A 26,202-nucleotide genomic window follows, 5' to 3' on the forward strand; every position below is an offset into this window, starting at 1 on the left:
AAGCTAGATTTGAACTCAGAAGGATGAGTTTCCTGACACTCTATCCACTGTGCCACCTCGCTGTCTTATATTATTAACATTATGTCCTATTGTATTTTTACATTTGCAATCTATTGTATGTTGCTGCTTTATTTTTATTTATATCGTTGGATATTTTCAATTACATCTTTGTCTAGTCCAATGAACATTCAAGACAGTCGCAACTGGCGATGAGCCTCTGCAACTACAGGTTTGATTCCAGACTAGCCCACCTGTGAAGTCCCTTCCAGCTATGGTCCTACAAATAAGTTTTTAAAACTCACTCATATTTATAGAAGCTCTTTAAGGTTTATAAAATGTTTTTCTCCTTAAAAAAAAAAAAGGCGGGGATTACAAAGTTTATTGTTCTCATTTTTACAGCTGAGTAAACAGAGTCTCAAAAAGGGACCATGGAAAGCTGGCGCTGGCTCCGAGTTACATATTTAGAGGCGAAGCCCAACAGTATATTCTCCACTGCATCATACTGCCTAAATTCACGAAGTCGGGGGCTCTCCTGCATCTCCCGCGTACGGCCAGGAATTCTCGGTACACACTAAGCGTTTAATAGCTGCTGCTTGGGGATGCTGATGGCGCTCCCCAGTGGCTTTAAGCCGGATTTTGGAGGAGAGGAGGACAGCGAAGGAGAAGAAACCGGGCGGGGCGGTCACCATGGAAACCCCAGCGTACACATCCCCTACCCCACCCCTTGCTCGCCCAGAACAGCCCTAGCATGCCCAGGTCGGCAGTCGCCGTGAGAGAGATGCCCGCGGTGCGGGGAAGGTTTGGGGATCGCGGCCCCCGCGATCGAAGCCCCCACAAAGCTAGATCTGAAGCCACATCCGAGTCCTCCATCCAGACCCCTCCGACCCCGCCCTCACTAGCCAGAAAGGATTGGGCGCCTTTGACCGTGGGCAGTATAAAATACTTCAGTCGTCACAAAGGGGAGGTAAGCGGGAGGGGGTGGGGAGTGCGTTGCGGATGGGGGCCAAAGCTGTAGTCAGTTGGAAGAGGGGGCTTCCTGGACCCCTGGAGCATCCCACAACCACTTTTCCCATTTGCTGCATTCTGCCAGCACCCCAATCTAATTTCCCCCCAGTTTGCTACTTCTACTGGCTTCACTAATGCAATTTGAAGGAATCATCCCGTCCAGATTAGATGCTTTGGTGTTTATCTCAGAGAAGTTCCTTTTTCCTCATTTCATATACCCAGTGAGTCAGTCTTATGTCTGACCCCTCTCTATTCTCTCTAAAACGATTCCAACTCATATGGACGATTGCAATGGCTTCTTAAAATGGTATTGCTACCTTTTTAATCAACTCACCTCGCAGCTAGGTGGACTATTCTAGGAATTAATAGGATAGACCTGGAAGAGACCTTATTGGTCATTTAGTTCAGGCCCTACATTTTAGGGTTTTTTTAAATAAAGCTTTTTCTTTTCAAAACACATGCATAGATAATTTTCAACATTCACCCTTGCAAAACCTTATATTCCAAATTCTTTTTTCTCCCTCCCTTCTCCCCATCCCTTCTCCTAGACAGCAAAAGCCCCAATATATGTTAAATATATGCAATTCTTCTATACATATTTCCACAATTATCATGCTGCACAAGAAAAATCAGATCAAAAAGGATGGCCCTTCATTTTAGAGAGAAGGAAACTAAAGTCCAGCAAAATTAATATATATATATATAATGTATTACAGTACTGCTTTGCTTAAAATCTTTCAAAGTTTTCAGTTTCCTATTGGCTTTCTCAATTCAGATTCTTCCTGTTGGATTCCTCTCTCTCCTTAAAGCCCAATTCAAAGCCCTTTCTTTCATGAAGTATTCCTTGATTCTCCTCCCAGTCTTTTCAGATGTCACATAAAATATTACATGTTTGTGATTCTATTTGATGTTATTATGTATTATAGTCATTTGTATATTTATCAAAGTGTGATGATGTCATGGGAAATGTCTTAAAAGTCAGATGATTAGCTTGGCAGAGATTATTTGATCTACACCCATTTCAAAGGATGAAAAAAGGAGGCTCATAAGAGTGAAGTGGACCCCAGCTAAGAAACAGCAGTTAGAAATCTAATCCACGTCAGGTGATTTCTAGGTCCATTATTCTTTGCTCGGGTCCTGGAAGCAGCAGCATCAGGATATGATGACAAGATCTCTGGATTTAAATGGTCAGAAGACCTATGTTTTCACCCATCCTGGAATTTATTAGCTAGGTAATCTTGGGCAAGCCACTTCACAAACGCACTTATTTTCTGTGTCCTTTGCTGTCAAGAGACATTGGCGTGAGCTACCTCACAGACTTGATGTGAAAAAAGAAATCTGTAAACCATAAAGCTGGTATAGAAATAAAAACAATTATCACTGTCATCTCCTATCATTTCCCATGGAACTAGCACAAGGCTATAGTGCTAGAGATAAAAAAAGACAAAACAAAAGCAATCCCTGGCCTCGAGGTACTCAAATTTTACTAGGAAAATGCAACATGTAAACAGATAATAACCTATGCATTATAATGAGGCTCTAGAGATCTGCTATAAGGGAGATCAGGAATGGCTTGTAAGACTAAGAGATGTCTCAAAAACTGGGCCTGTAAGGAAAAGAGATTCTAAGAAATGGAGGTAAAGATCAAGAGAAACCTAAAAAGGTAAAAAGAAATCTTGGGAACTATATTTCTGCTATAAAGATGTATAATAAATACATGTATACCTTGTTCTAGAAACTAGAGGTGGAAAGGACATTGTACCAGAAAAAGGGTAAAGTGGGGGTGCTACATCTCACGAAGAGGCAAAGGAAATTTAATATATCTGAGAGAAAGAATGGAGAAGGATGAATATAGTGGGTATCTTACTGCCATCAGAATTGGCTTTAAGGGAAAAATTTTAGACATATTCAATTTATGGTGAAACTTCTCCCACCTCATTGAAAAGTGGGAAGGGAAAAGTGAAAAGGGAAAGGAATAAGCTTAGCGAAAGGAAAAATGGAAACTGTGAGGAAAAGGAGTAAGATAGGGGGAGGAACTCTAAGGCAGGGGGAGGGATACTAAAAAGGGAAGGCTGTGAGAAGCAAGTGGTGCTCACAAGCTTAATACTGGGGAAGGAGAGGAAGGGAGAAAGAAGGGAGAAAAGCATAAATAGGGGTTAACAAGATGGCAAGTAATACAGAATGGGTCATTTTAACCATAAATGTGAACGGGGTAAACTTCCCCATAAAGAGGAAGCGGTTAGCAGAATGGATTAAAAGCCAGAATCCTACAATATGTTGTTTACAGGAAACACACCTGAAACAGGGAGATACATACAGAGTAAAGGGTAAACAGTTGGAGCAGAATCTACTATGCTTCAGGTAAAGTCAAAAAAGCAGGGGTAGCCATCCTGATCTCAAATCAAGCAAAAGCAAAAATTGATCTAATTAAAAGAGATAAGGAAGGGCACTATATCTTGCTAAAGGGTAGCATAGATAATGAAGCAATATCAATATTAAACATATATGCACCAAGTGGTGTAGCATCTAAATTCTTAAAAGAGAAATTAAGAGAACTGCAAGAAGAAATAGACAGCAAAACTCTAATAGTGGGAGATCTCAACCTTGCACTCTCAGAATTAGATAAATCAAACCACAAAATAAATAAGACAGTCAAAGAGGTAAATAGAATACTAGAAAAGTTAGATATGATAAATCTCCAGAGAAAACTAAATGGAGACAGAAAGGAGTATACTTTCTTCTCAGCAGTTCATGGAACCTATACAAAAAGTAACCATATATTAGGACATAAAAACCTCAAACTCAAATGCAGTAAGGCAGAAATAGTAAATGCATCCTTTTCAGACCACGATGCAATGAAAATTACATTCAACAAAAAGCCAGGGGAAAATAGACCAAAAAATAATTGGAAACTAAATAATCTCATACTAAAAAATGATTGGTTGAAACAGCAAATCATAGACATAATTAATAACTTCACCCAAGAAAATGACAATAATGAGACATCATACCAAAATGTGTGGGATGCAGCCAAAGTGGTAATAAGGGGAAATTTCATATCTCTAGAGGCCTACTTGCATAAAATAGAGAAAGAGAAGGTCAATGAATTGGGCTTGCAACTAAAAATTCTAGAAAAGGAACAAATTAAAAAACCCCAGTTAAACACTAAACTTGAAATTCTAAAAATAAAAGGAGAGATCAATAAAATTGAAAGTAAAAAAAAACTATTGAATTAATAAACTAAGAGTTGGTTCTATGAAAAAACCAACAAAATAGACAAACCCTTAGTAAATCTGATTAAAAAAAGGAAAGAGGAAAATCAAATTGTTAATCTTAAAAATGAAAAGGAGAACTCACCACTAATGAAGAGGAAATTAGAGCAATAACTAGGAGTTACTTTGCCCAACTTTATGCCAATAAATTCGACAACTTAAATGAAATGGAAGAATACCTTCAAAAATATAGCTTGCCCAGATTAACAGAGAAGAAGTAAATATCCTAACAGTTCCATTTTAGAAAAAGAAATAGAACAAGCTATTAACCAACTCCCTAAGAAAAAATCCCCAGGATCAGATGGATTTACATGTAAATTCTACCAAACATTTAAAGAACAATTAACTCCAATATTATATGATTATTTGAAAAAATAGGGATTGAAGGAGTCCTACCAAATTCCTTTTATGACACAGACATGATATTGATACCTAAACCAGGTAGGTTGAAAACAGAGAAAAAAAATTATAGACCAATCTCCCTAATGAATATTGATGCTAAAATCTTAAATAAAATATTAGCAAAAAGATTACAGAAAATCATCCCCAGGATAATACACTATGACCAAGTAGGATTTATACCAGTAATGCAGGGCAAGTTCAATATTAGGAAAACTATTAGCATAATTGACTATATCAATAACCAAACTAACAAAAAACATATGATCATCTCAATAGATGCAGCATTTGATAAAGTCCAACATCCATTCCTAATGAAAACACTTGAGAGGATAGGAATAAATGGACTTTTCCTTAAAATAGTCAGTAAGCATCATATGAAATGGGGAAAAACTAGAACCTTTCCCAGTAAGATCTGGATGAATCAAGGTTGCCCACTATCACCATTATTATTAAATATTGTATTAGAAATGCTAGCCTCGGCAATAAGAGTAGAGAAAGAGATTAAAGGAATTAGAGAAGGCAATGAGGAAACCAAACTATCACTCTTTGCAGATGATGGTATACTTAGAAAACTCCAGAGACACTACTAAAACGCTATTAGTAATAATTCATAACTTTAGCAAAGTTGCAGGATACAAAATAAATCCCCATAAATTCTCAGCATTTTTATACATCACCAACAAAATCCAACAGCAAGATACAAAGAAAAATTCCATTCAAAATAACTGTCGACAGCAGAAAATAATTGGGAATCTATCTACCAAAGGAAAGTCAGGAATTATATGAGCAAAATTACAAAAAACTTTCCACACAAATAAAGTCACATTTAAATAATTGGAAAAATATTAAGTGCTCTTGGATAGGCCGAGTGAATATAATACTCCCTAAACTAATCTATTTATTTAACGCTATACCAATCAGACTTCCAAGAAAATATTTTAATGATCTAGAAAAAATAACAACAAAATTCACATGGAAGAACAAAAGATTGAGAATCTCAAGGGAATTAATGAAAAAAAATCAAATAAAAGTGGCCTAGCTGTACCTGATCTAAAACTATATTATAAACCAGCAGTCACCAAAACCATTTGGTATTGGCTAAGAAATAGATTAGTTGATTAGTGGAATAGGTTAGGTTCACAAGACAAAATAGTCAACTATAGCAATCTAGTGTTTGACAAACCCAAAGATCCTAACTTTTGGGATAAGAATTCATTATTTGACAAAAACTGTTGGGATAACTGGAAATTAGTATGGCAGAAATTAGGCATGGACCCACACTTAACACCGTACATCACGATAATATCAAAATGGGTCCATGATTTAGGCATAAAGAACAAGATTATAAATAAATTAGAGGAACATAAGATAGTTTATCTCTCAGACTTGTGGAGGAGGAAGAAATTTGTGACCAAAGATGAACTAGAGACCATTATTGATCACAAAATAGAAAATTTTGATTATGTCAAATTAAAAAGCCTTTGTACAAACAAAAATAATGCAAACAAAATTAGAAGGGAAGCAACAAACTGGGAAAACAGCTTCACAATTAAAGGTTCTGAAAAAGGCCTCATTTCCAAAATATATAGAGAATTGACTCAATTTATAAGAAATCAAGCCATTCTCCAATTGATAAATGGTCAAAGGATATGAACAGACAATTTTCAGATGACGAAATTGAAACTATTTCTACTCATATGAAAGAGTGTTCCAAATCACTATTGATCAGAGAAATGCAAATTAAGACAACTCTGAGATACCACTACACACCTGTCAGATTGGCTAAGGTGACAGGAAAAAATAATGATGAATGTTGATGGGGATGCGGGAAAACTGGGACAATGATGCTTTGTTGGTGGAGTTGTGAACGAATCCAACCATTCTGGAGAGCAATCTGGAATTATGCCCAAAAAGTTATCAAACTGTGCATACTCTTTGATCCAGCAGTGTTACTTCTGGGCTTATACCCCAAAGAGATACTAAAGAAGGGAAAGGGACCTGTATGTGCCAAAATGTTTGTGGCAGCCCTGTTTGTAGTGGCTAGAAACTGGAAATTGAATGGATGCCCATCAATTGGAGAATGGTTGGGTAAATTGTGGTATATGAATGTTATGGAATGTTATTGTTCTGTAAGAAATGACCAGCAGGATGAATATAGAGAAGCTTGGAGAGACTTACGTGAACTGATGCTAAGTGAAATGAGTAGAACCAGGAGATCATTATATACTTCAACAACGATACTGTATGAGGATGTATTTTGATGGAAGTGGATTTCTTTGATAAAGAGAAGATCTAACTCAGTTTCAATTGATCAAGGATGGACAGAAGCAGTTACACCCAAAGAAAGAACACTGGGAAATGAATGTAAACTGTTCGCATTTTTGTTTTTCTTCCCGGGTTATTTTTACCTTTTGAATCCAATTCTTCCTGTGTAACAAGAGAACTGTTCGGTTCTGCACACATATATTGTACCTAGGATATACTGTGACATATTTAACATGTATAGGACTGCTTGTCATCTGGGGGGAGGGGGTGGGGAGAGGGAGGGGGAAAATCGGAACAATCGGAACAGAAGTGATGCAAGGGATAAGGTTGTAAAAAATTACCCTGGCATGGGTTCTGTCAATAAAAAGTTAAAATTATTAAAAAAAAAAAAAAAGAAAGAAAGAAAAAGAAATGGAGGTAAAGAGGGAGTGGGGTGGGAAGATAGATGGGTAAGGTGTGGGGGGAGTAAGTAGGACTATTGATTGAAAAGAATGGGGGAGTAACAAAGGGGAAATATGTGAAATAATTGGGGAAGATGGTAGATTGTAAATTTGGCTTTAAAAATGCTAAACAGGGGTAGCTAGATGGCTCAGTGGAGAGAGCACCAGCCTTGAAGTCAGGAGGACCTGAATTCAAATGTGCCTTCAGACACTTACCACTAACTAGTTGTGTGACCCTGAGCAAGTCACCTCGCAGTTACCTCGGCCAAAAAAAAAAAAAAAAGAATACTAAATAGAAGAGTTTGAATTTTAGCTTAGAGATAATAAGCTACACAGAAAGTTATTAGAGCAAGGGAATTACATAGTCAGATCCCTAGTTTAAAGAAATTATGCGTTGAAGAGTCCAGAAGATGAGAATCCAATTAGAGATGGTTGATAATCTAGAACTGACATTTTGGAAACAGAAGGATATGGGGATCCTGTGTATAGTTGATTATAAGGAGCTTGATAAGATCATAAAGTCAGAGATACAAAGAGAGAGACAGACAGATACAGAGATAGACACAGGAAGACAAAGACAGACAGAAAGATAAGGATAAAGGTCCAAAGAGAGTTCCCCAGTGCCCAGTAGTTAAACTAAATTTTAGAATTTACTCTGCCCTCTTGAGGGACTGAAATTTCTAAGAGGCAATATTTTCAAGGTACCTGGTGAGTGGAACTACTGAATTAACTTACTAAATCATCAAACTTGATGGGAATTTTGAAACAATTTACGGAATGAAGTGTTCCCTTATGGAGGAAATACTGTTATTGACGATAATGGTCACAGTTAAATTTAAGCTGATCACGGATTTAGAGTTTTTCTTGAGAATGTTTAATCCAACTTCCTCACTTTGCAGATGAGGAAACTGAGACTTAGAAAGATGAAATGACTCCTACTCAGAGAGTTGCCTTTGAGCCAGGCATTCTTTTTAGGCTATCTGGCTACCTCCTTTTGGAACGGAATCCAATAGAATTATTCCCTCCCAGGTCAATTCGTGTGCCTTCTCCCCGGACACTCGGATCCTCCTCACGTGCTGTGATGACAACAAGGTGTACATGTGGGGGGCTCGGACTGGGAATTTGCTACGGAGGCTGCCGGGCCACACAGGTGGGCGCGCGGCGGGGGCGTCCCATCCAGTCTCTCACTTCCCACCCTTCCTACTCCCGCGCGCACAGTTTTTGCCCTCAAGCTTGCTTGCAGACCAGCGCCCAATATCGCCCCCGGGTCGTCACATAACTAACAGCTGGGGGGCCCAAGCTGGGATGGGATCTCACTTCTCCCTGCCAAGCTTCCCCAATAGCTGCTCCAAAGACTTGACGCTCCAACTAGGAGATCGCGAGTCGGAACTGAATCAAGAATTGCAAAGGAAAGGAGGAGGGAGGAGGGGCGGGTGGAGAGAAGTAGGCTATAGAGAGGAGACGTGGTTGTCTTCTAGCACTCTCGGATCAACCACTTTGGGGCTGCCCTCAGAGAGAAATGAGCAGTAAGAAAAATTCCAGATCCACGCACGGTAGTGGGGCTTTCTACGTCTCTGGTGCTTGCTGATCCAGCTCTCAGAGGGTTTGAATTTTGCTGGGGTTGTAAAAGATAAGTATTTGGAGCCCTTATCTCTTTATAACAAGGTATTACTGAACTAAATGATCTCAGATCCCTTTCAGATCTAACATTCTGTCCCAAGGATCCCTCCTTAGGGCCTTTCCACCCTCACCCTGCCTCTCCTTGACAGAAAAGAAAGGGGAAAAATAGCTTTAGAGTGGTTCAATCTGACTTTTATTAACATCAATCACACCGACTGTCCCAATCCACCCCTTACTTGCTTACACGGTTCTGGAGAAGGAAATTGTCTGAGTAAATGGGTAGTCAGAAGATTCTTCAAATCCCCCACGATTCACCATTTGTGACTGTGTCTCTTTGGGCAAGGCACTTACCCTAGAATCTCAGCTGCTTCATCTGTAAAAGGAAAATAATATTGCGCCCACAATTTTCCCAGAGTCCTCATGAGGAAAGCATTTTGTGGATAACCTTTTCTCATTGTTCTCCAAACAGCTTTTCTGCTTAAAGCCCATTTTGTTGCTTTAATTCATAAACTTTCACCTTACTCTGTAATATATGAACTTTATTTTTTAAAAGAAACTTTTGACACACTTTTGTATTCATTCTCTGTTCCAACTTGTCCTTTTTAAACTCGGTGGAGCTTATGGTGCAGCAACATCAGACTCTTTTAGACACTTCCCCCACCCTCACTTCTTGTTGGGATAATTCTCAATTGCATTGTTATAATTTCATTCTTGCTCTTCAAACTGATTTTTTTAGGTCCCTTAACCATAAGATCTTCCTAATCCTTTCTCCAAACTTTTAAAAATTTGCTTATTTGAAGTCTAAGTGATAATGGATAAATCTCTTAAATATGAAAAATAACATCTTACACAAATTTGATAAAAAAAAGAAGAAATTGCTTAGATGATCTATGGATAGTGAAGGTAACAAAAGATAAAAAGGAGAATCTTGTTTATGTAAAATTTAAGTCTTGCACAAACAAAACAAATGCATCTAAAATTAGAAGAGAAACAGATAACTCAGAAAAAAATTTCACAAGTTTCTCTGGTTAGGATATCATTTCCAAAATGTATGAGCATTGATTCAGATACACAAGACAAGAGCCATTCCCCAGTTGATAGTCAAAGATATGAACAGATAGTTCTCAAGAGAAGAAAATCCAAGTTATCAATATAGCCATATAAAAGAATCTATATCATTTAAGAATTAGAGAAATGCAAATTAAAGAACCTTGGTGTTCTACCTCATGTCCATCAGATTGCAAAGTTGACAACAAAAGAAAAATGAAAAATGAAAAATTTTGGAGGCGCTGTAGAAAACAGGCACCCTAATACCATGTTGATAGAATTATCACTGATCTAGACATTGTGGAAAATGATTCTGGAACTATGTCCCCAAAAGTCCATCAACTATGCATACCCTCTCTCCTAGAGACATCAATAGTAGAACTATACTTCAAAGACACAAAAAAAGAAAAAGGCCAGTATGTACAAAATATTTATGGCAACTCTTTTTGTGGAGAAAAAGAAATAAAAATCAAAGAGGTTCCCGTCAATTAGGGAATACTGTTAACCCAAAAGAAATGCCTGGGAAATGAAGCCTGGGAAGATTTGTAGGACCATGTACACAGTAAAGTGAACAGAACTAGGAGATCAATTTATATAACAGCATTGTAAAGACAAATAACTTTGAAAAGACTTAAGATTTCTAATCAATGCAAATTGAGAGAATGCCCATAAATGAAGGGCTGAACAAACTGGGACATATGATTGTTATGGAATACTATTGTGTTGCAAGAAATGATGCACAAGAAGGTTTCAAAAAAACTTGGGAAGACATAGAAATTGAAGCAAAGAACCAGAAAAATATTGTAGACAATAATAGAAATATTGTATGATGATCAACTGTGAATGACTTAGCTATTTTCAGAAATACAGTAATCCAAGATAATTCCAAAAAGCTTAAGATGCAAAATGTTACCCATCTCCAGAGGAAGAACTGTTGGAATCTGAGTGTAGATTGAATTATATTCTTTTTAAACTTTATTTTTCTTGGGGTTTTTTTGTCTTTTTTTTCCCTTAGTAACACAGCTAATATGAAAATGCTATTCATGATTGCACATATAGCTATATCAAATTGCTTGCCTTCTCAAGAAGAAAAGTGGTGGAGGAGAAGAAGGGAGAGAATTTGGAACTTGAAAAAATTTTAATGAATATCTTAAAATATCTTACATGTAATTAGAAAAAATATAATTAAAAAAAATTCTAACTAATGTGATAGTTGGCCACAATTCCAGAGAAACCACAATAAAATAAAGCCTGTTACCCATCTCTTTCAAGGGAGGTGATGGTTCAAGGTACAACTTGAAGAATAGTTTTAGACATGAGTATGCAAAAATTTGTTTTGCTTGACGATATGTATTTGTTACAAGAATTTGTTTTGTTTTTCATTGAGGAAAGGAGCTGAGAGGTAGAAAAAATATTTTTTTAAAAATTTTTTTAAAAATTAAAACCATTTTTTAATTTAAAAAAAGTTTAGGGAATAAGTCTGATTATGCCCAGTGTTTCCCAAAGAGTTTTCTCAAAATTCTTGTCATTACCAGTTCCTTTTTGTTGATTAAAAATAAGTCTGGAGTTCACTTTCCTTCATTTTTCACAATATCTATGTAACTGCCCACTAAAAACTTCCTCTGATGTCTCATAGCAATGGCCTTGGTTTCTTGAAAACTATGGCAACAGAGCATAAACTTAGACAGACGCTAATGGAATAAAAATTCAGCATTGACAACATCATTGTGAAGAGTCTTTTATCAGAAAACTATACTGGATCAGGTCACCAGTGGTGTTTGAACACCAAATTATGAATTTTTTCAACTATATCAATGGCCTTAAGTCAGGAAAGGATTTGTGAGGTGTTAGTGAATGGAGTGACCATAAATGGTCAGAAATAATGACTAAACTACAGACTGTCAGTGTTGAATGTTCTTTGGGGAGAGGGAGGGGAAGGGAGAAGGGTATGTGTGTCCTTCTCTCTGTGTATCTGTCTCTGTATCTGTACCTCTTGTTTCTGTCTGTCTCTGTCTGTCTCTCTCTCTGTGTCTCTGTCTCTCTCTGTCTGTCTCTATCTCTTTCTCTCTTTTTCTCCTTCTTTTCCTATTCCCAGCTCTCTTCTCTATGTATTTATCTCTCTGTCTATCTATCTAGGTAGTTACTAGAATCACATATCAGTGCTAGAAAGTACAGTAGAGATTCTCTAGTCTAACCCTTTTCATTTATAGACAAGAAGACTGGCAGAGCTAGGCCCAGAACCCAGGTCTCCTAACTGCTTAGTGTTTTTTTCCCAGAAATTCAGAATTTCATTAATGAAAAGGATCCCATAAATCATCCAGATAGTTCCACAGAAATGCTCTCTACAAGCCTTCACTTCACATTTATTGCCTTCAGAATCAAGATTTTTTACTGGTTTTTAGCTCTTTGATCACATTTTGAATCTTGAATCTTTACCATACTCAGGCTGTTTGCTGGCTTATTAACTTGTCTTCTCCCAGGATAAGAAATCATTCCAAAACCCCTTAGTTCAAGCTCTCTAGAGCCAGAGTCACCCAAATGTCTCCTTTTTCTTGTCCATTTACCAATGAATTTTCCAGTCAACAGTAAGGAACATCTTTTGTACCATATTCATCCCCAACCTACTGCTGTCATTAATGTCAGATTATGCACTGTGATAACCATCAACTAAATGCAGAGTTAAGAAACAAGAAAGCTGCTGATAACTCTCAGACTGGGAGGAACAGGAAAATGATGCTCCAGCCTGAAATCTCTACCTCTTCTGACCATAGCATGGAACACTGACAGTGCTTAATTTATTACCTCTGTGTGGCACTTTGAAGTTGAGTGGGTTAATGAAAGTATTATTATCCCTATTTTAGAGATGAAGAAACTAAGGCTGAAAGATCAAATGAATCAGAAACATGAATGGAATGGAAAGAGAAAAGAGGAAGAAGAAGAGAGAAAGGGAGAAAAGAGAGACAGAGACAGAGAGACGGACACACAGACAGACAGACACAGACAGACATATGGACAGAGAGAGAGAGACAGAGACAGAGAGAGAGGAAAGAGGAAGGGAGGAGAAAGAGAGAAACAGACTAAAAGTTAAGTGATAGCTAGATAATAGTAAATAGGTAGGGAGGTTTATAGATGATTGATAGATAACAGATAATAGATAGATGGTAGATATATTAAGTGTATCCTACATACTGGGACCTTGAGTTCTGAGAAAAGAAATATAAGCAAATGAAATAGTTTGTATCCTCATGAAGTTTACTCTTCCAATGGATGAAGATAAAACATAAAAAGAGCCTGGAAAGTGGTTGAAGGGCTATATGGAGAGAAAGACTGGGAGTGGGGTGATTGTGAATATCATAACTGCATTCAAATTATAAATTCCTTGAAGGCAAGAATTTGCTTTTATCACTTTTGTCTTTGTGCCCTCAATGCCTAGCACATAGTAGGTGCTTAAAGTTGCTTGCCTAAGGTCAGTAAGTTTCAGAACCAAGAATGAAAACCAGGTTTTCTAAATCAAAGAATCTCAGATCAGAAAGGGACCTCAAAAGAGATCTAAACTGTTCCAGAACGGAAATTCCCTCTATAACAATCCCAACAACTAGTCATCCAGCCTTCACCTGAACATTTCTCATAACTTAACACTTTATGAGCCTATCCAGTACATTTTTAGACATGGGTCATTATTAGAAAATGCTTGACTGACCCAAGCATAATTGGAATAACCAACATTTATATAGCACTTTACATTAGCAATGTACTTTACAATTACTATCTCAAATGAGATAGGTGTTATTATTCTTGTTTTATAGATGAGGCAGATGAATCAAAGCTTTAATAAATTATTATGGAGCACATAGTTAATGAGGAGCTGAGGCAGGATTTGAACTCTGGGCTTTTCTTCTTCCTGAGTGCAGGACCAGGACTCTGTCCACTTTGCCTAGCTGCCTGTTCCCACTACATCTTTTCTCCAGTTAGCCATCCTCACGTGGCCCAGTCTATCATCCTTTCACCATTCTGGTTACTCTCCTTTGGACTTTCCACCTTGTCAACAGCCTTCCTTAAAAAAGATGGCAGAGAACCCAACACAGTCCTCTAGATGTAACTTACGAGGGAAGAGCATAGTAGGGCTGCTAATTCCTTAGTTTCTGATACTATTCATTCATCGTTAATATCACTTGCTAGCTGTGTTAACTTGGGCAAGCGTCTTTCCCTCTATGGGTCTCAATGTCTTCATCTGTAAAATGAGGAGCCTAAGTAGGCTCCTTCAGAATTCTCAATTGCTGTGATCCTATCTTCCAAGTCCATTGTCACAAAAGACTCTATTGAAAGGGGTCTAGATCATTAGCTTCTAGGGCTGGGGCTGGATCCTAAGCAGCTTTTATGAAAGTAGTCTTTCTTCAGCCTTAGAAGATTGGCCAGAAACTCTGAGGGTCTTCCCCACCCAGATTTATTTATTTAGATTTTTTTTGACTAAGTGAAAAGGCCATTTTTTGCCTCAATTGCTACCCAGCCTTAATCACTGAATGGATGCAGCCTCAGTCAGACCTGTTAAGACCTTAGCTTCCAAAGGCCCAGGCCTCCCACTGCATTCCCCCTCCAGTCATCCTGATCTATGTCTGGCCACTGGACTCAGATGCTTTGGAGGGGCACAGCCTCCCTCACTTACATCCAATTCACTTGCATGTCCTGGCTTCACCTCCCAGATGTCATGGTCCCCTTCGAATACAAAGGTCAAACAATGGCTGACCTGCAAGAACCCAGACTCATCCCTAAGGATTCAGGCCCCTGTATCCCATCCCATTAAGGTCATAAGAGGCACGCTTTCCTGGAATTTACATGTATTTGTTATTCCCTGAGGGAGCCTGTTCTCCCAAAGATTGTGAGCTCCCTACCCAGTCCTGGTCTTTTTCTTTTACAGCTCCAGTGCTTTTCTGCAGATTCTCTCCTGATGGCAGATTTTTTGCAAGTGCCTCTCGTGACTGCACAGTCCGGTTGTGGGATGCCCAAACTACCCGGTGCATCCAGGTTCTGAAAGGTAACCTGAAAGAAAAAGATTAGGGCATGGAGGAGCAGAAAGGAAGGGAGGCTCTGGGGCCTGGGGATCATCACTGGTTTCAGATAGTTTGGTGTGGAGCCAAGGACTTGGGTTGGAATCCTTTTCTAATCCTTCTACCTGTGTGCCATTAAATAAGTCACAACCTCTCTGGGCCTCAGTTTTCTCACAGCTGGAAAAGGAAAGCACTAAACTAGATAAAAGGTCAGCAAACTATGGCCTGAGGCCCAATCCTGATCTGGTTTTGTGCATCCTTCAAACTAAGAGTAGATTAAGAGACCTGGAGTCAAGAGGATTCATCTTCCTGATTTTAAATCTGGCCTCAGGCACTAATTGACTGTGTGACTCTGGGCAAGTCACTTAATCCTGTTTACCTCAGTTTCCTTATTTGTAAAATGAGCTGCAGAAGGAAATGACCAACCATGTTGATATCTTTGCTAAAAAAACAAAAACAAAAACAAAAAAAACAAAATGGGATAATGAAGTTGCACATGACTGAAAAATATTCAATAACAACAAAAAGAAGCTAAGAATAGTTTTTACCTTTTAAAAATCTTAAAACATAAAAACATTCTTTGCTCAATAGGCAACAGGCTGGATTTGGCTCTGGAGCTGTTGTTTGCCATATCTAGACTGGATAACCTCTAAAGTCTCTTCCAATTCCAAGTCCTACTGATGCTATAACAAACAACTAGAAGCTAGTCTGTGTCTTGATTCAGAATCAAGAGAAATTCGGAGGGTACAAGGAGCTCATAATTCTTCTTGGGACCCAAAGAGAATCCCATGGCCCTCATTGCTCCTGACAGGAAACCCCCTGGAGGCTTCAAACTGCAACAGGGATACATGGGACTCCCTTCTTTCTCCCCAAGGCCTGGTACATTTCTTCCTTCCTTCCAAAGACAGATACTGACCTTAGAGTCCAGATGCTTGGCTTTGAATGCCTTTGGCTTTGTCACCTTGAAATTTATAAAAGTTAGGTCAGAACATGACTTTTCAGGGCAACTCGGTGGTATGTGGATAGTGTACCAGTCCTGTAGTCAAGAGAACCCGAATTCAAATCTGGTTGTGTGACCCTAGATAAACCACGAAATCCCAAGTGTCTCCAAAACCTTAACTTCTCCCAAACTCATTTTTCACAGGATTCCAATCCAGGTCTCTTGTTCTCTCTTGCTGAGACGGAAAGATTGGGCTTAGAGTCCAAGTTCAACATCAAGTATCAGGAATCCTCACTATATCACACTTGACCCTGGTCATCTGGTTACTGCTTGAAGATCCCCAAGGACGGGGGAGTCTCCACCTCCACAGGCAGCCCATTCTACTTTGGGATAATTAATTGTTAGGAATTTTTTCCTGACATTAAATCTGCCTTTGTCTTATTTTCAACTTCTACCCATTTCTCCCATGGGGTCAAGCAAAACAAGGTTAATCTATATTCTACATCCTAGCATCTTAAACTATGGTTTAAGAACCCATATGAGGTTTCATAACTGAATGTGGGGGTCACAAAATTATGATTTATTATCAGTAAATCAATATATTATCAGTTTGACTTGTATACCTATTTTATATGCCTATATACCTGGGATTGTATAAAAATTTCTCAGGCAAGAAGGGGGGTCATGAGTGGAAAAAATTTAAGATGTCCTGCTCTACATGATGACCTTTCCAATGATCAGGTTCTTCCCCATACCATTCCATTTGCCCATTCTTATCATCTCCAGTTTCTTCAATTGGTCCTTCTATTTCCAGAATATAGCTGGTACCTGGCACATAGAAAATAACTATTTAATATATGCTTGCTACTGATTATTTATGAAATTAACTCAAGGGTCTTGACCATTCTGATTGCCCTCATCTGAATACTCGCCAGCTTATCATGTTCTTCTCACACTATGTAGCTTAGAATTGGAATATATTGTCTGCCTGTCTGTTGTCTTGACCTGGTTTAGCCAGTATGACAAGACAGTTTTACAGGGAAGTAGGCATTGTGGAGGGCTTAAAGTTTGAAAAGCCATAAAGACACCAAAATCAATTGCTCATCCTTGGCCATTACCAGTCATCTTGACTTTTGTCTCACCACTGGGCTTTGATGACTATGGAAAAGAGAGTGAGGCTGACAACTTTGTGCAACTCTATTTCACTTAAGTCCAATTCACACTCAATCAACATCACAGTGATGTCAAGGGTCATCTTTTAAACAAAGGAGGAGCAATAGCCTAGAGCTGAATGCGGGTATTCCAGATGAGTCCTGAGAAAAGGACTCAGTACAGAGAGCTTCTGTGGAGTCACTTTCTAAGTATACATGTATCACAAGCTTTAAAGGACTGATAAAAACCAGGTTGTGAGATTTACTGTGTGAGTTGGGATCACCTATTCATTTACCTCCCAAAGTTTTTTCTCGGTGAATCTTTTCACCATTCATTACCTCGGTTTCATCATTCAGAAAAGATGAGCTATCCTGTGAGGCACGTCACTGAGATCACAAGTACAGGACAGAGCAGATTTGCATGAAAAAATTCTAGGAGTTTTAGTGGACCATAAATTCAAGGTGAATCAAAAGTATAATGTGGTAATTAAAAGGAAAAATCAAAAGTAAAATCCTAATATGATCTCGGACTGAATTAAGAGCAAAGCAGCTTTTTAGGAAAATACATACATATATATATATATGTAAAGTATGTATATAGCTCAAAGTTAGTGTAGGGTCATCATAGCTTGTGAAATTTGAAGTACTCTTTCCAACAATTAAATGATTCAGATCAGTTCCAATAATCTTGTTATAAAGAGAGCCATTTACACCCAGAGAGAGGACTGTGGGAACCGAGTATAGATCACAACATAGCATTTTCACTCTTTTTGTTGTTGTTTGCTTGCATTTTGTTTTCTTTCTCAGTTTTTTTTTCCCTTCTTGATCTGATTTTCTTGTGCAACAAGATAATTGTGTGTGTGTATATATATATATATATATATATATATACATACATATATTGGATTTAATATATATTTTAACATTTAACACGTATTGGTTTACCTGCCATCTATCTGGAGAGTGGGGGGAAAGGAGGGGAAAATTTGCAAGATTTTGCAAGGGTAAATGTTAAAAAAAAATTATCCATGCATATGTTTTATAAATAAAAGGCTTTAATTTAAAAAAATTCAAAAAAATAATAAAATTAAATTAAGTTAAAAAAAAGGAAACTTGAAGTACTTTCAAAGTAAGCCACTATTATTGTTTATTTCAGGGTTTCTCAAAGTTCTAATGGTCCATATCAAATATGGGGATGGGCATGGGTGGGCAAAGCCTCAAAGAAGAGAGGTCCTGTGCCTACAGAATGATTGCCTGTCTCTTGGAATTCCCTCATCACTTCTAAAGGAGTCCCAACTCCACATGTGAGAAATTGGTGCTCACTTTCATTCTCTTTTTTTTAATCATAGTTTTTTATTTTCAAAATATATGCAAAGATAGTTTTCAACATTTACCCTTGCAAAACCTTGTGTTCCAATTTTTTCTCTCTCCCTTCCTCCCACACCCTCCCCTAGACAGCATTCACTTTCATCTCATAAAAACTTTGGGAGATAGGTGAATTGAATAAGTGATCACAGGTCACACTATAAATCTTACAACCTGATTTTTACCGCCAAACCTCTAGGACATATGGTACATGTATTTATAAAGTACATGTACCACAGAGTCTTTAGCAAGAGAGGCCCAATCACCACCTTTCCTCTGCCTTGTACCATTCCTTTTATACTGCAGATTGGGCAGGAGACTACTCTTGGGGGCTAATTGTTTCTATTTCACATACCCTGTTTGCACTGGGGTCTTCCAGGTCATTCCCGGGGTGTGGAGACAGTCAGCTTCAGTTCAGACTCTAAACAGCTGGCATCTGGAGGCTGGGACCGCAAGGTTATACTCTGGGAAGTACAGGTATGGGAACTGGGGAAAACTAGATATGGTATATGTGTATGGGGGGAGGGTTAAGGAGGTGGGCTCCACAGGAATAGGGCTTTCCCCCCAAGAACCCTACATTGTCTATGCTAGGAAACTCACCTAATAGAGATTCGCTGAAACTAAACTCACAAAATGAGGGAATACTTGCTCACATTTCATCAGGAATCATTATTCTACAAAGAGTCCTTAATACGTGTATTTTATATATTTATTAATTTCATTGTGGGCATGGGAGTTGAAATGAATAGAGAAATCGAAAGTATTGGAAGTCTCTGAGGAATGAAAGTTAATCAGATTTTAGCATAGGGAATACTAGAACACAGAAACTATTCTAGCTGAAAGGGATCTTAGAACCCAGATTTCTCAAGTGAATCAAGAAGTGGTGACAATGATCCCTACTTCTAGGAGGCAGCAGAATGTAGTGAGAAGATCCTTGGATGGGAGGCTTGGATTGAGGCAACTGGAGTTAAGTGACTTGCTCAGGGTAAGCTAGTAAGTGTTAAGTGTCTGAAGGCTAGATTTGAACTCAGGTCCTCCTGACTTTAAGGCCAGTGCTCTATCCACTGTGCCATCTAGCTGCCACCCCTCCCCCAACTATGTTACGTTGAGGAAGCCACAACTTCTTTGAGACTCAGTTCCCCATCTATAATGGGGGCACTGGACTAGATGTTTTTTTTTAAATACCTCTTACTTCTAATGTTTCTCCTTTGCAAGCATTCTACTTTGATGTATATATTTAGACAAATTTTCCTTCTCTTTAGACGGGCCAAATCATCGCTCAATTTCTTGGACATCAAGATGCCATCCAAAGCAGTGACTTTTCACCAAATTCAGAATATCTTGTAAGTGTGACCTCCCTCTTCAGCACATGTAGTGGTGGGCACCTTGGCCTTCAATAACTGTCCTTGTGTGGATTAACTGGCACTCCTCCATTTTATTCACACATATCCCTGCAAACCCTTCCATCCAAATTCAGCCACTTACCAAGTTCTCTTGATTCTGCCTCTTAAGCACTTAATAGAGAAGCACTTAATAGAAGCTTTTTCATTCCTTCAGTCATCCACACACAGAGACCCCTCCTCTCTATACTCCTTTTTATTTCTCTAGTTCAAGCTCTTAACAAATAAACTCTTTAATCTGACATTTGAAATCCTCCATAGTCAGGCTCCAATTTATCAATCTAAACTTATTTCAAATTACTTCTTTTGATTAAGTGTTCCAGAATCTCAACCTAGACTCTTGCTTCTGCCTACATATACATATAGTGCCTGGAATGCACTCCTTAGTTCTACCTATTAGAAAAAAATCTCTAGTTCAGGGCCCCTAATCCTCCTTACATTCCATCCCCCCCCATACACACACCTTTATCCTTCTCTACTCAAATTAAAGTTTTCCTAGAGCACTTAGTCTGGATTTCCACTTGGCCCTTTATTAATTAATTTTTCTTTGCTTTATCTATATGGATACTGAATTCCCACCCATCCCCAAGTTACTGTTAAGCTTAGTGAGGGCAAAGACTATATAATTTTTTCATATTACCATTCCCAGACCTTAAATACAATATTTCTATATGGTAAATGCTTTACCAAGTGAATCCAATTGGTAAGATATCAGACTAAAGTGGTCTCCTATCTCCCTCTCCCAGAGGCGGTATGTTACAATAGAAGACTATCTTTGGAATCAGAAATCCGATCCTGCTTTTTGACACATTCCAGTTGTCTATCTGTAAGAAAGGCACTTTTCAATATCTCAGTCAACTCTCTAAGACTAAGTTATGGAGAATTTAACTGGCAGAGAATTTAACTGGCTATTTCCACATAGATAGCATAAAGTCTATATCCTCCCTGTCATTCCAACTCTCTTCCCCATGAAAAAGCTCAAATCTTCAAAAACATACCCTCTTCTCAATAGAAAATGAAATACCAAAAATGGTTCAGTTGCCAAAGTCCCATTAACCTCCCTTTGCTCTCCTTACCTCCTTCCAGTTCTCTTATTCCCAGAGTCAAGCAAACAAAGCCCCTTCCAAAACACTATTCCCAACAAAAACTAATCAAGGAAAAGAAAAGTAGGATATCATATTTAAAAGTCTAACAGCCTGATTTCCTTCATACCACGCTACTAAAGGCCTGAGTAAAATGGGATGATCACCCCACGTTGTTAGTCTATGGGATATAAGAGTTTAGACAGTTAAGCTTTAAGCCATGGAGTCAAATGAACATAAAGTCAGCTTTGGATTCAAAAAGACTTTGGCTGACCCAAAGGACCTCTCAGTAATCTTGGCAATTCTCTAAGACAAAAATGGAGAGGAAGTGCTACCTGCATTGGTAGAGAGAGTTTACTTATGTGGGAATTCCCCAAACCAATGAAATTACAAATCTGTTCCTTGATTCTGAATCCTGGATTCTTTCTACTCTTTAGCATTGCCTCTCTCTCTTTGATAGCTATGCTTGAATATGTTTTTTTAAATGATAAAAAAAAAAAAAAAACATTGCTTACTATATGTCTGGAACTAGATTAAACAGAGAAGTGAAAAAACATTCACGCACCAAGTGCAAACAGGTATAAAATAATACGGAGAGGTAAGTGCTATGTTTTACTGTTGAGGAACCCAAGGCAAACAGAGGCAGAATTTGAATTCAAGTCTTCTTGACTCCAGGCCCAGGGTTCTTTTCACTGTATCATTTGGTTGCCTCTACTAACAATGCCAGGGTTTGCGAATAGCTAGGAAGTAGGGTAGACAGTATCTTTATTCTGGGCAAGAAAATGTGAATGTTCACTTCTCACAACCCAATCATCCTAGGATAAGATTCCAGTGGGAGAGAATGAGAATGAGAAAGAGAAAGCTGGCCAGTATGAATGGCATAACCTGTATCTTTTTTGTTGTTATTATTTGAAATTCTCTTTTTTTTTTTTATGAATTTGACAAACATCAACATGAACATTAGTATTCTAAGAAGATCTAGAAAGAGTAATATATGAAACTGTAAACTTCTGTTACATACAATGTTTTTTTTAAAATGTGTGTTACACTTAACATGGAATAACAAAATTGACCTGGTGGTCTCCTTGGTCCCCTTCAAAACATCTTACTGTTTTCTTCTGTATTTTTTCAGTGTTTCATTGATTCTTTTTTTCTTCTCCATCAGTATCACTTCCCACCAGTTTTTTTCCTTAAAACTCCTATCTAGCCCTCCAAAATAGATGTAATACGTGACAAAATACAGTTAAGCAAAGCAATGGACACATGGGTCACATTTGAAAATGTATCTCATTTTGCATCTCTCTGGTAGTCTTCTCTGCCAAGAGGTAGGAAGAATGTTTCACTTTCTGTTTTTAAAGTCATGATTTTGATCACTGAACTGCTCAGTTTTTTTTTTTTACATCTTTAAAATTAATTTTCTTTTACATTATTATGGTCATTGTGTAAATTATGCTCCTGCTTAATTTTCCAGGTTTCTCTTCATTTGTCATTTTTTTCTTCATTTTATATGGTCCAGTTTAATATAACAGGCACCCTGATGGGCCTAATCTAATTTCAGAGCAAAGGAGACCTTGGAATCCTTCCTTTGATGGTACTGGCTATTTGAGCCTGGGCAAAGCACTTTAATCTCTCAAAAGTGGGCTAGCCTAGGGCTTCTTCAATTTTTCTTACTTGCAATCCCTTTTTGCCTGAAAAATGTTTACAGGACTCAAGATGTCTAAATTTATAAAATAGGTATATAAATCAAATATCAATTAAGTCATAATTTTGCAAGCCCCATATTCAATTATGAGACTTCATATGGGATTGTGACCTACAGTTTAAGAAACTGCTTTAGTCAAGTCTTTTTTGGGGGGAAAAGGAAAAGTAACCCAGGTCACAGAGCTAATACCTAAAGCCAAGTTTGAACAAATGTCCTCCTGGCTCTAGGCCCAGTACTCCATCCATTTTGCTACCTATCTTTTAATTACAAAAGAATCCTCAGTGTATGCAGTTAGTAACTTTTTGAAGAAAGTTCCAAATTGCTTTCTAGAATGGGTGGATGGATTCCCAGCTCAACCAACAGTTCATTAATGTGGCTGTTTGTATAGCTCTGCCACCACTCTATTCTGTTGCTTTTCCCCTTATTAGCATTTTCTTTTTTTTTTTTTTCTTTTTGATTTTTATCAACCTGATGGGCATGAAGCAGAATCTTAGAATTGTTCGTGTGTATTTCCTGATCACTTGCATTTCTTTCCTTTTTTTTTTTTCCCATTTATCTATTGCAAAATGACATGTTCTTACATGTAACAATTTTCTATATATTGATTATAAGATCTGAGAAATTTGCTAGAGGTTTCCCAATGGTTTTATTGATTGTGCAGAAGCTTCTCATTTTTATTGTTTTTATCTATTGCCTGTTCTAATTACAATCATCTCCCTTCCCCAAATTCTTCTAATTGTGAATGCCATTTCATTTCTTTAATTTCTTTTACATTTAGTTCTTTTGGTGATAGAGGATATGAAGTGACAATTGCTTCTCAATTTTCCTAAATTGTGGTCAGTTCTATAACGGTAATCGTCGTCTTCTTTCTCCCTCCCCATCCCCAAATTGGTATTTTATAGTTTTAACACTGTACAACTGACTCCATTTGTTTTGTTACCTGTTCTGTTGGTAAATTTTTATCTACTTTGAGATCTGATACTACCCCCTCCTCTTTCCAATCTTCCCTGAGATTCATTTTTTGTTCTTCCAAATGAATTTTGTCTGGTTCTAAAGTAATTCTTTGGCAAACCAGTTTGATTAGTATGCCAATTGTAATTTAGATAATATTGGGTTTTTTATATTAACAATCTTATTTTTATTTCTAAAGTTTTATATTTTGAAAATTTACAGAATTCTTGACTTATCTTGGTACAGACTAATAGAATCTCTTTTACTAGCCTAGCATGTTTTTCAGTGTGAAAATGCTTTGATGTGGCCAGTTATTTGAAGCCTGGCAATTTGTGATGGCTTCAAACCTGACATGGATCCTATCTATTTAGTGTTTTCAGGCTGGCTAGTTTTCAAGTTGCTTCAAATCATGCAATCAGTATAATCTAAAAGGGTCTTCTAGATTGTCTTCATCCCCTTATAGAAGATGGCTGTTCTCAGTGTTGTCATGAAGGGCTTCTATGCAGATAAAGGACCATTCTGGATTCAGAGGAGGATTTGGGCCAAATTTTCTCAAGTCACTTCATAAAACTTTTCTATCTCTTCCCTAGTGGTTGGCCAGCAGTTGCTTCTGCCTCACACAATGTTGAATCTGAGATGGTCCTTTCTCCAGAGCTCTTATCAGGTGCCTACTTTTCTTTGAGACAGGCTACTGGCTCCTGGGATGCTACAGTCCGAGTCTGGGATCTGCGCTCATTGGACAAGATTAAAAATAAAGTACTGGAAGGCCACAAAGGAAATGTCAGCTGTGTGTGTTTCTCCCCATCTGGGCTCCTGGTAAGCTGCAACTCTATTCCTTAGAAAGGAGGGAAGGTATCTCAGGAACTACTGCCAACTGCTACCACTTGTTCCACAGGCCTCAGGTTCCTGGGACAAAACCATCCGCATCTGGAATCCTGAGACTGGGAAACTCCTAGCCAAACTGTTAGGACATCTGACTTGGGTGAAGAGCATGGCCTTTTCTGCTGATGGGCTTCGATTGGCTAGCTCAGAATACTCTGAGATGGTAATCCTGACTTCTTTTCAGTTCAGAACTGGGCTCCAGTATACCCTACCCATAAGGTCTCTAGTACTACAGCAAGTGCTGCCTTTGGAGACAAAGAAACTGAATTCAACTACTGGCTCTATGTGAGTTCTAATCTGCTAAGGAAGCAGGCTTCAAATTTAAAGTTGAACTAGACCAGAGATTTTAAGTGCTCCTGAGGCCCAAACCACATTAAAATGTATTTGGGAGATATTTAGCAAAATAAAATATATCATGTGCCTCTCCCGGTCATTAAGTGGCCTCCTCTCTATTCGAGTTTGGCACCACCTCAAAAGAAAAAATCCTTTGAATCCCCTGTGAGCTGCGAACAGCTGCTGACTCTGTAGAATGGCCGAAATGGCTTTTACTTTATCTACCCTCTTACCTGCTTCATTCCTGATCATTGCCAGGTAAGAATGAGCAAAGTTGGCCAGGGTTCCTCTAGTCACCATAGGTGCATCAGAGTTAGATTTTTTGCCATTTAGGCTGGCAGAGGTAGAGATCTTGCCAGGAATTGAGCCTAATTAAATGATTTGCTTTTCAATGTTCTGATTACTTCCTTAACAATAACCTAAATTTAAAAGCAGACTAATAAAAATGGCTTCATATGATCTTTCTATAGGACCAAGCCTTGGTCTTCCAAGTAACAATATTTTGCTGACTTTCTCCCCCTTTTATCGTAGGTTAAAATCTGGGATTGTACGACTGGAAAATGCACCGAGAGCCTGAGGGTAAGATATGGCATGGGGATGTGAGGGTAGAAGAGTTTGGTTTAAGTTAGCAGATGACATATACCCCAACAATCAACAAACTGATTCTTAGAACATCCAAACCATTGAGCAAAACATGTTAACAACATTTTTGTAAAATGGTAGAATTAAAATTTTTAAGGTCATCTAGTACATCATAGAGGAATGAATGAGATCTCGAGTCAGGGTCACCCAGATGTTTTAGTGATAGAGGGACTTAAGAATCAGGTCTTCTGGCTCCTAGCCCAAGACTATTTTTTACTTTATTTTTTGCAGGGAGTTTTAGAAGTGGCCCATGTCTGTGCTTTCACCCCAGATGGGAAGTTGTTGGTTTCGGGGTCAGCTGATCACCGAATATTTGGAGAAGGAACTGCAGATCATCAAGTATTTGGAGAATATTCCAAACGCTGTCAGATGAGCCATTCAACAACACCGAAGTCAACTTTAAGTGAAAACTGTTCCAAGGGCAGCGAAATACGCAATTCAAGTGTACATTACATGGAACCAGGAGCCACAATGAAGAGAGCTGGGAAAGCACCATTTCCCCTTTAGGACAAGAACCGAAAATCTAAGACCCAAGTCAAGTTATAAGGAGTTTAAAAGAAACAGTGTTCGGGTTAACCTTAAATTCAACTATCAAGAGAAACTAAGACTTCTTATGAAATGAGTACCTTAAATGATAATCAATAAAGAGTCAAGACAT

At 38.1% G+C, this 26,202-nt stretch overlaps 1 protein-coding gene across 1 annotated transcript; it reads left to right on the forward strand.

Moving 5' to 3' along the window:
* Nucleotides 1-715: 715 nt before the first annotated feature.
* On the forward strand, nucleotides 716-26,202 carry WDR38 (WD repeat domain 38). The gene is made up of 9 exons (XM_051979628.1): nucleotides 716-964; nucleotides 8,414-8,534; nucleotides 14,967-15,083; nucleotides 18,932-19,029; nucleotides 19,815-19,895; nucleotides 24,375-24,503; nucleotides 24,583-24,732; nucleotides 25,434-25,481; nucleotides 25,776-26,202. Exons 1-9 carry the CDS (start codon nucleotides 749-751, stop codon nucleotides 26,049-26,051), a joined length of 1,236 nt encoding a protein of 411 aa, XP_051835588.1. The 5' UTR covers nucleotides 716-748; the 3' UTR covers nucleotides 26,052-26,202.

Source organism: Antechinus flavipes, chromosome 2, assembly GCF_016432865.1.
Source record: "Antechinus flavipes isolate AdamAnt ecotype Samford, QLD, Australia chromosome 2, AdamAnt_v2, whole genome shotgun sequence".
Taxonomy (NCBI): domain Eukaryota; kingdom Metazoa; phylum Chordata; class Mammalia; order Dasyuromorphia; family Dasyuridae; genus Antechinus; species Antechinus flavipes.

Coding starts and splice junctions, on each gene's coding strand:
- WDR38 (XM_051979628.1), top strand. CDS start 749: ATGCCCAGGTCGGCAGTCGCCGTGAGAGAGATGCCCGCGGTGCGGGGA. Junction 8,535..14,966: donor GAGGCTGCCGGGCCACACAG/GTGGGCGCGCGG, acceptor TTTCTTTTACAG/CTCCAGTGCTTTTCTGCAGA. Junction 25,482..25,775: donor AATGCACCGAGAGCCTGAGG/GTAAGATATGGC, acceptor TATTTTTTGCAG/GGAGTTTTAGAAGTGGCCCA.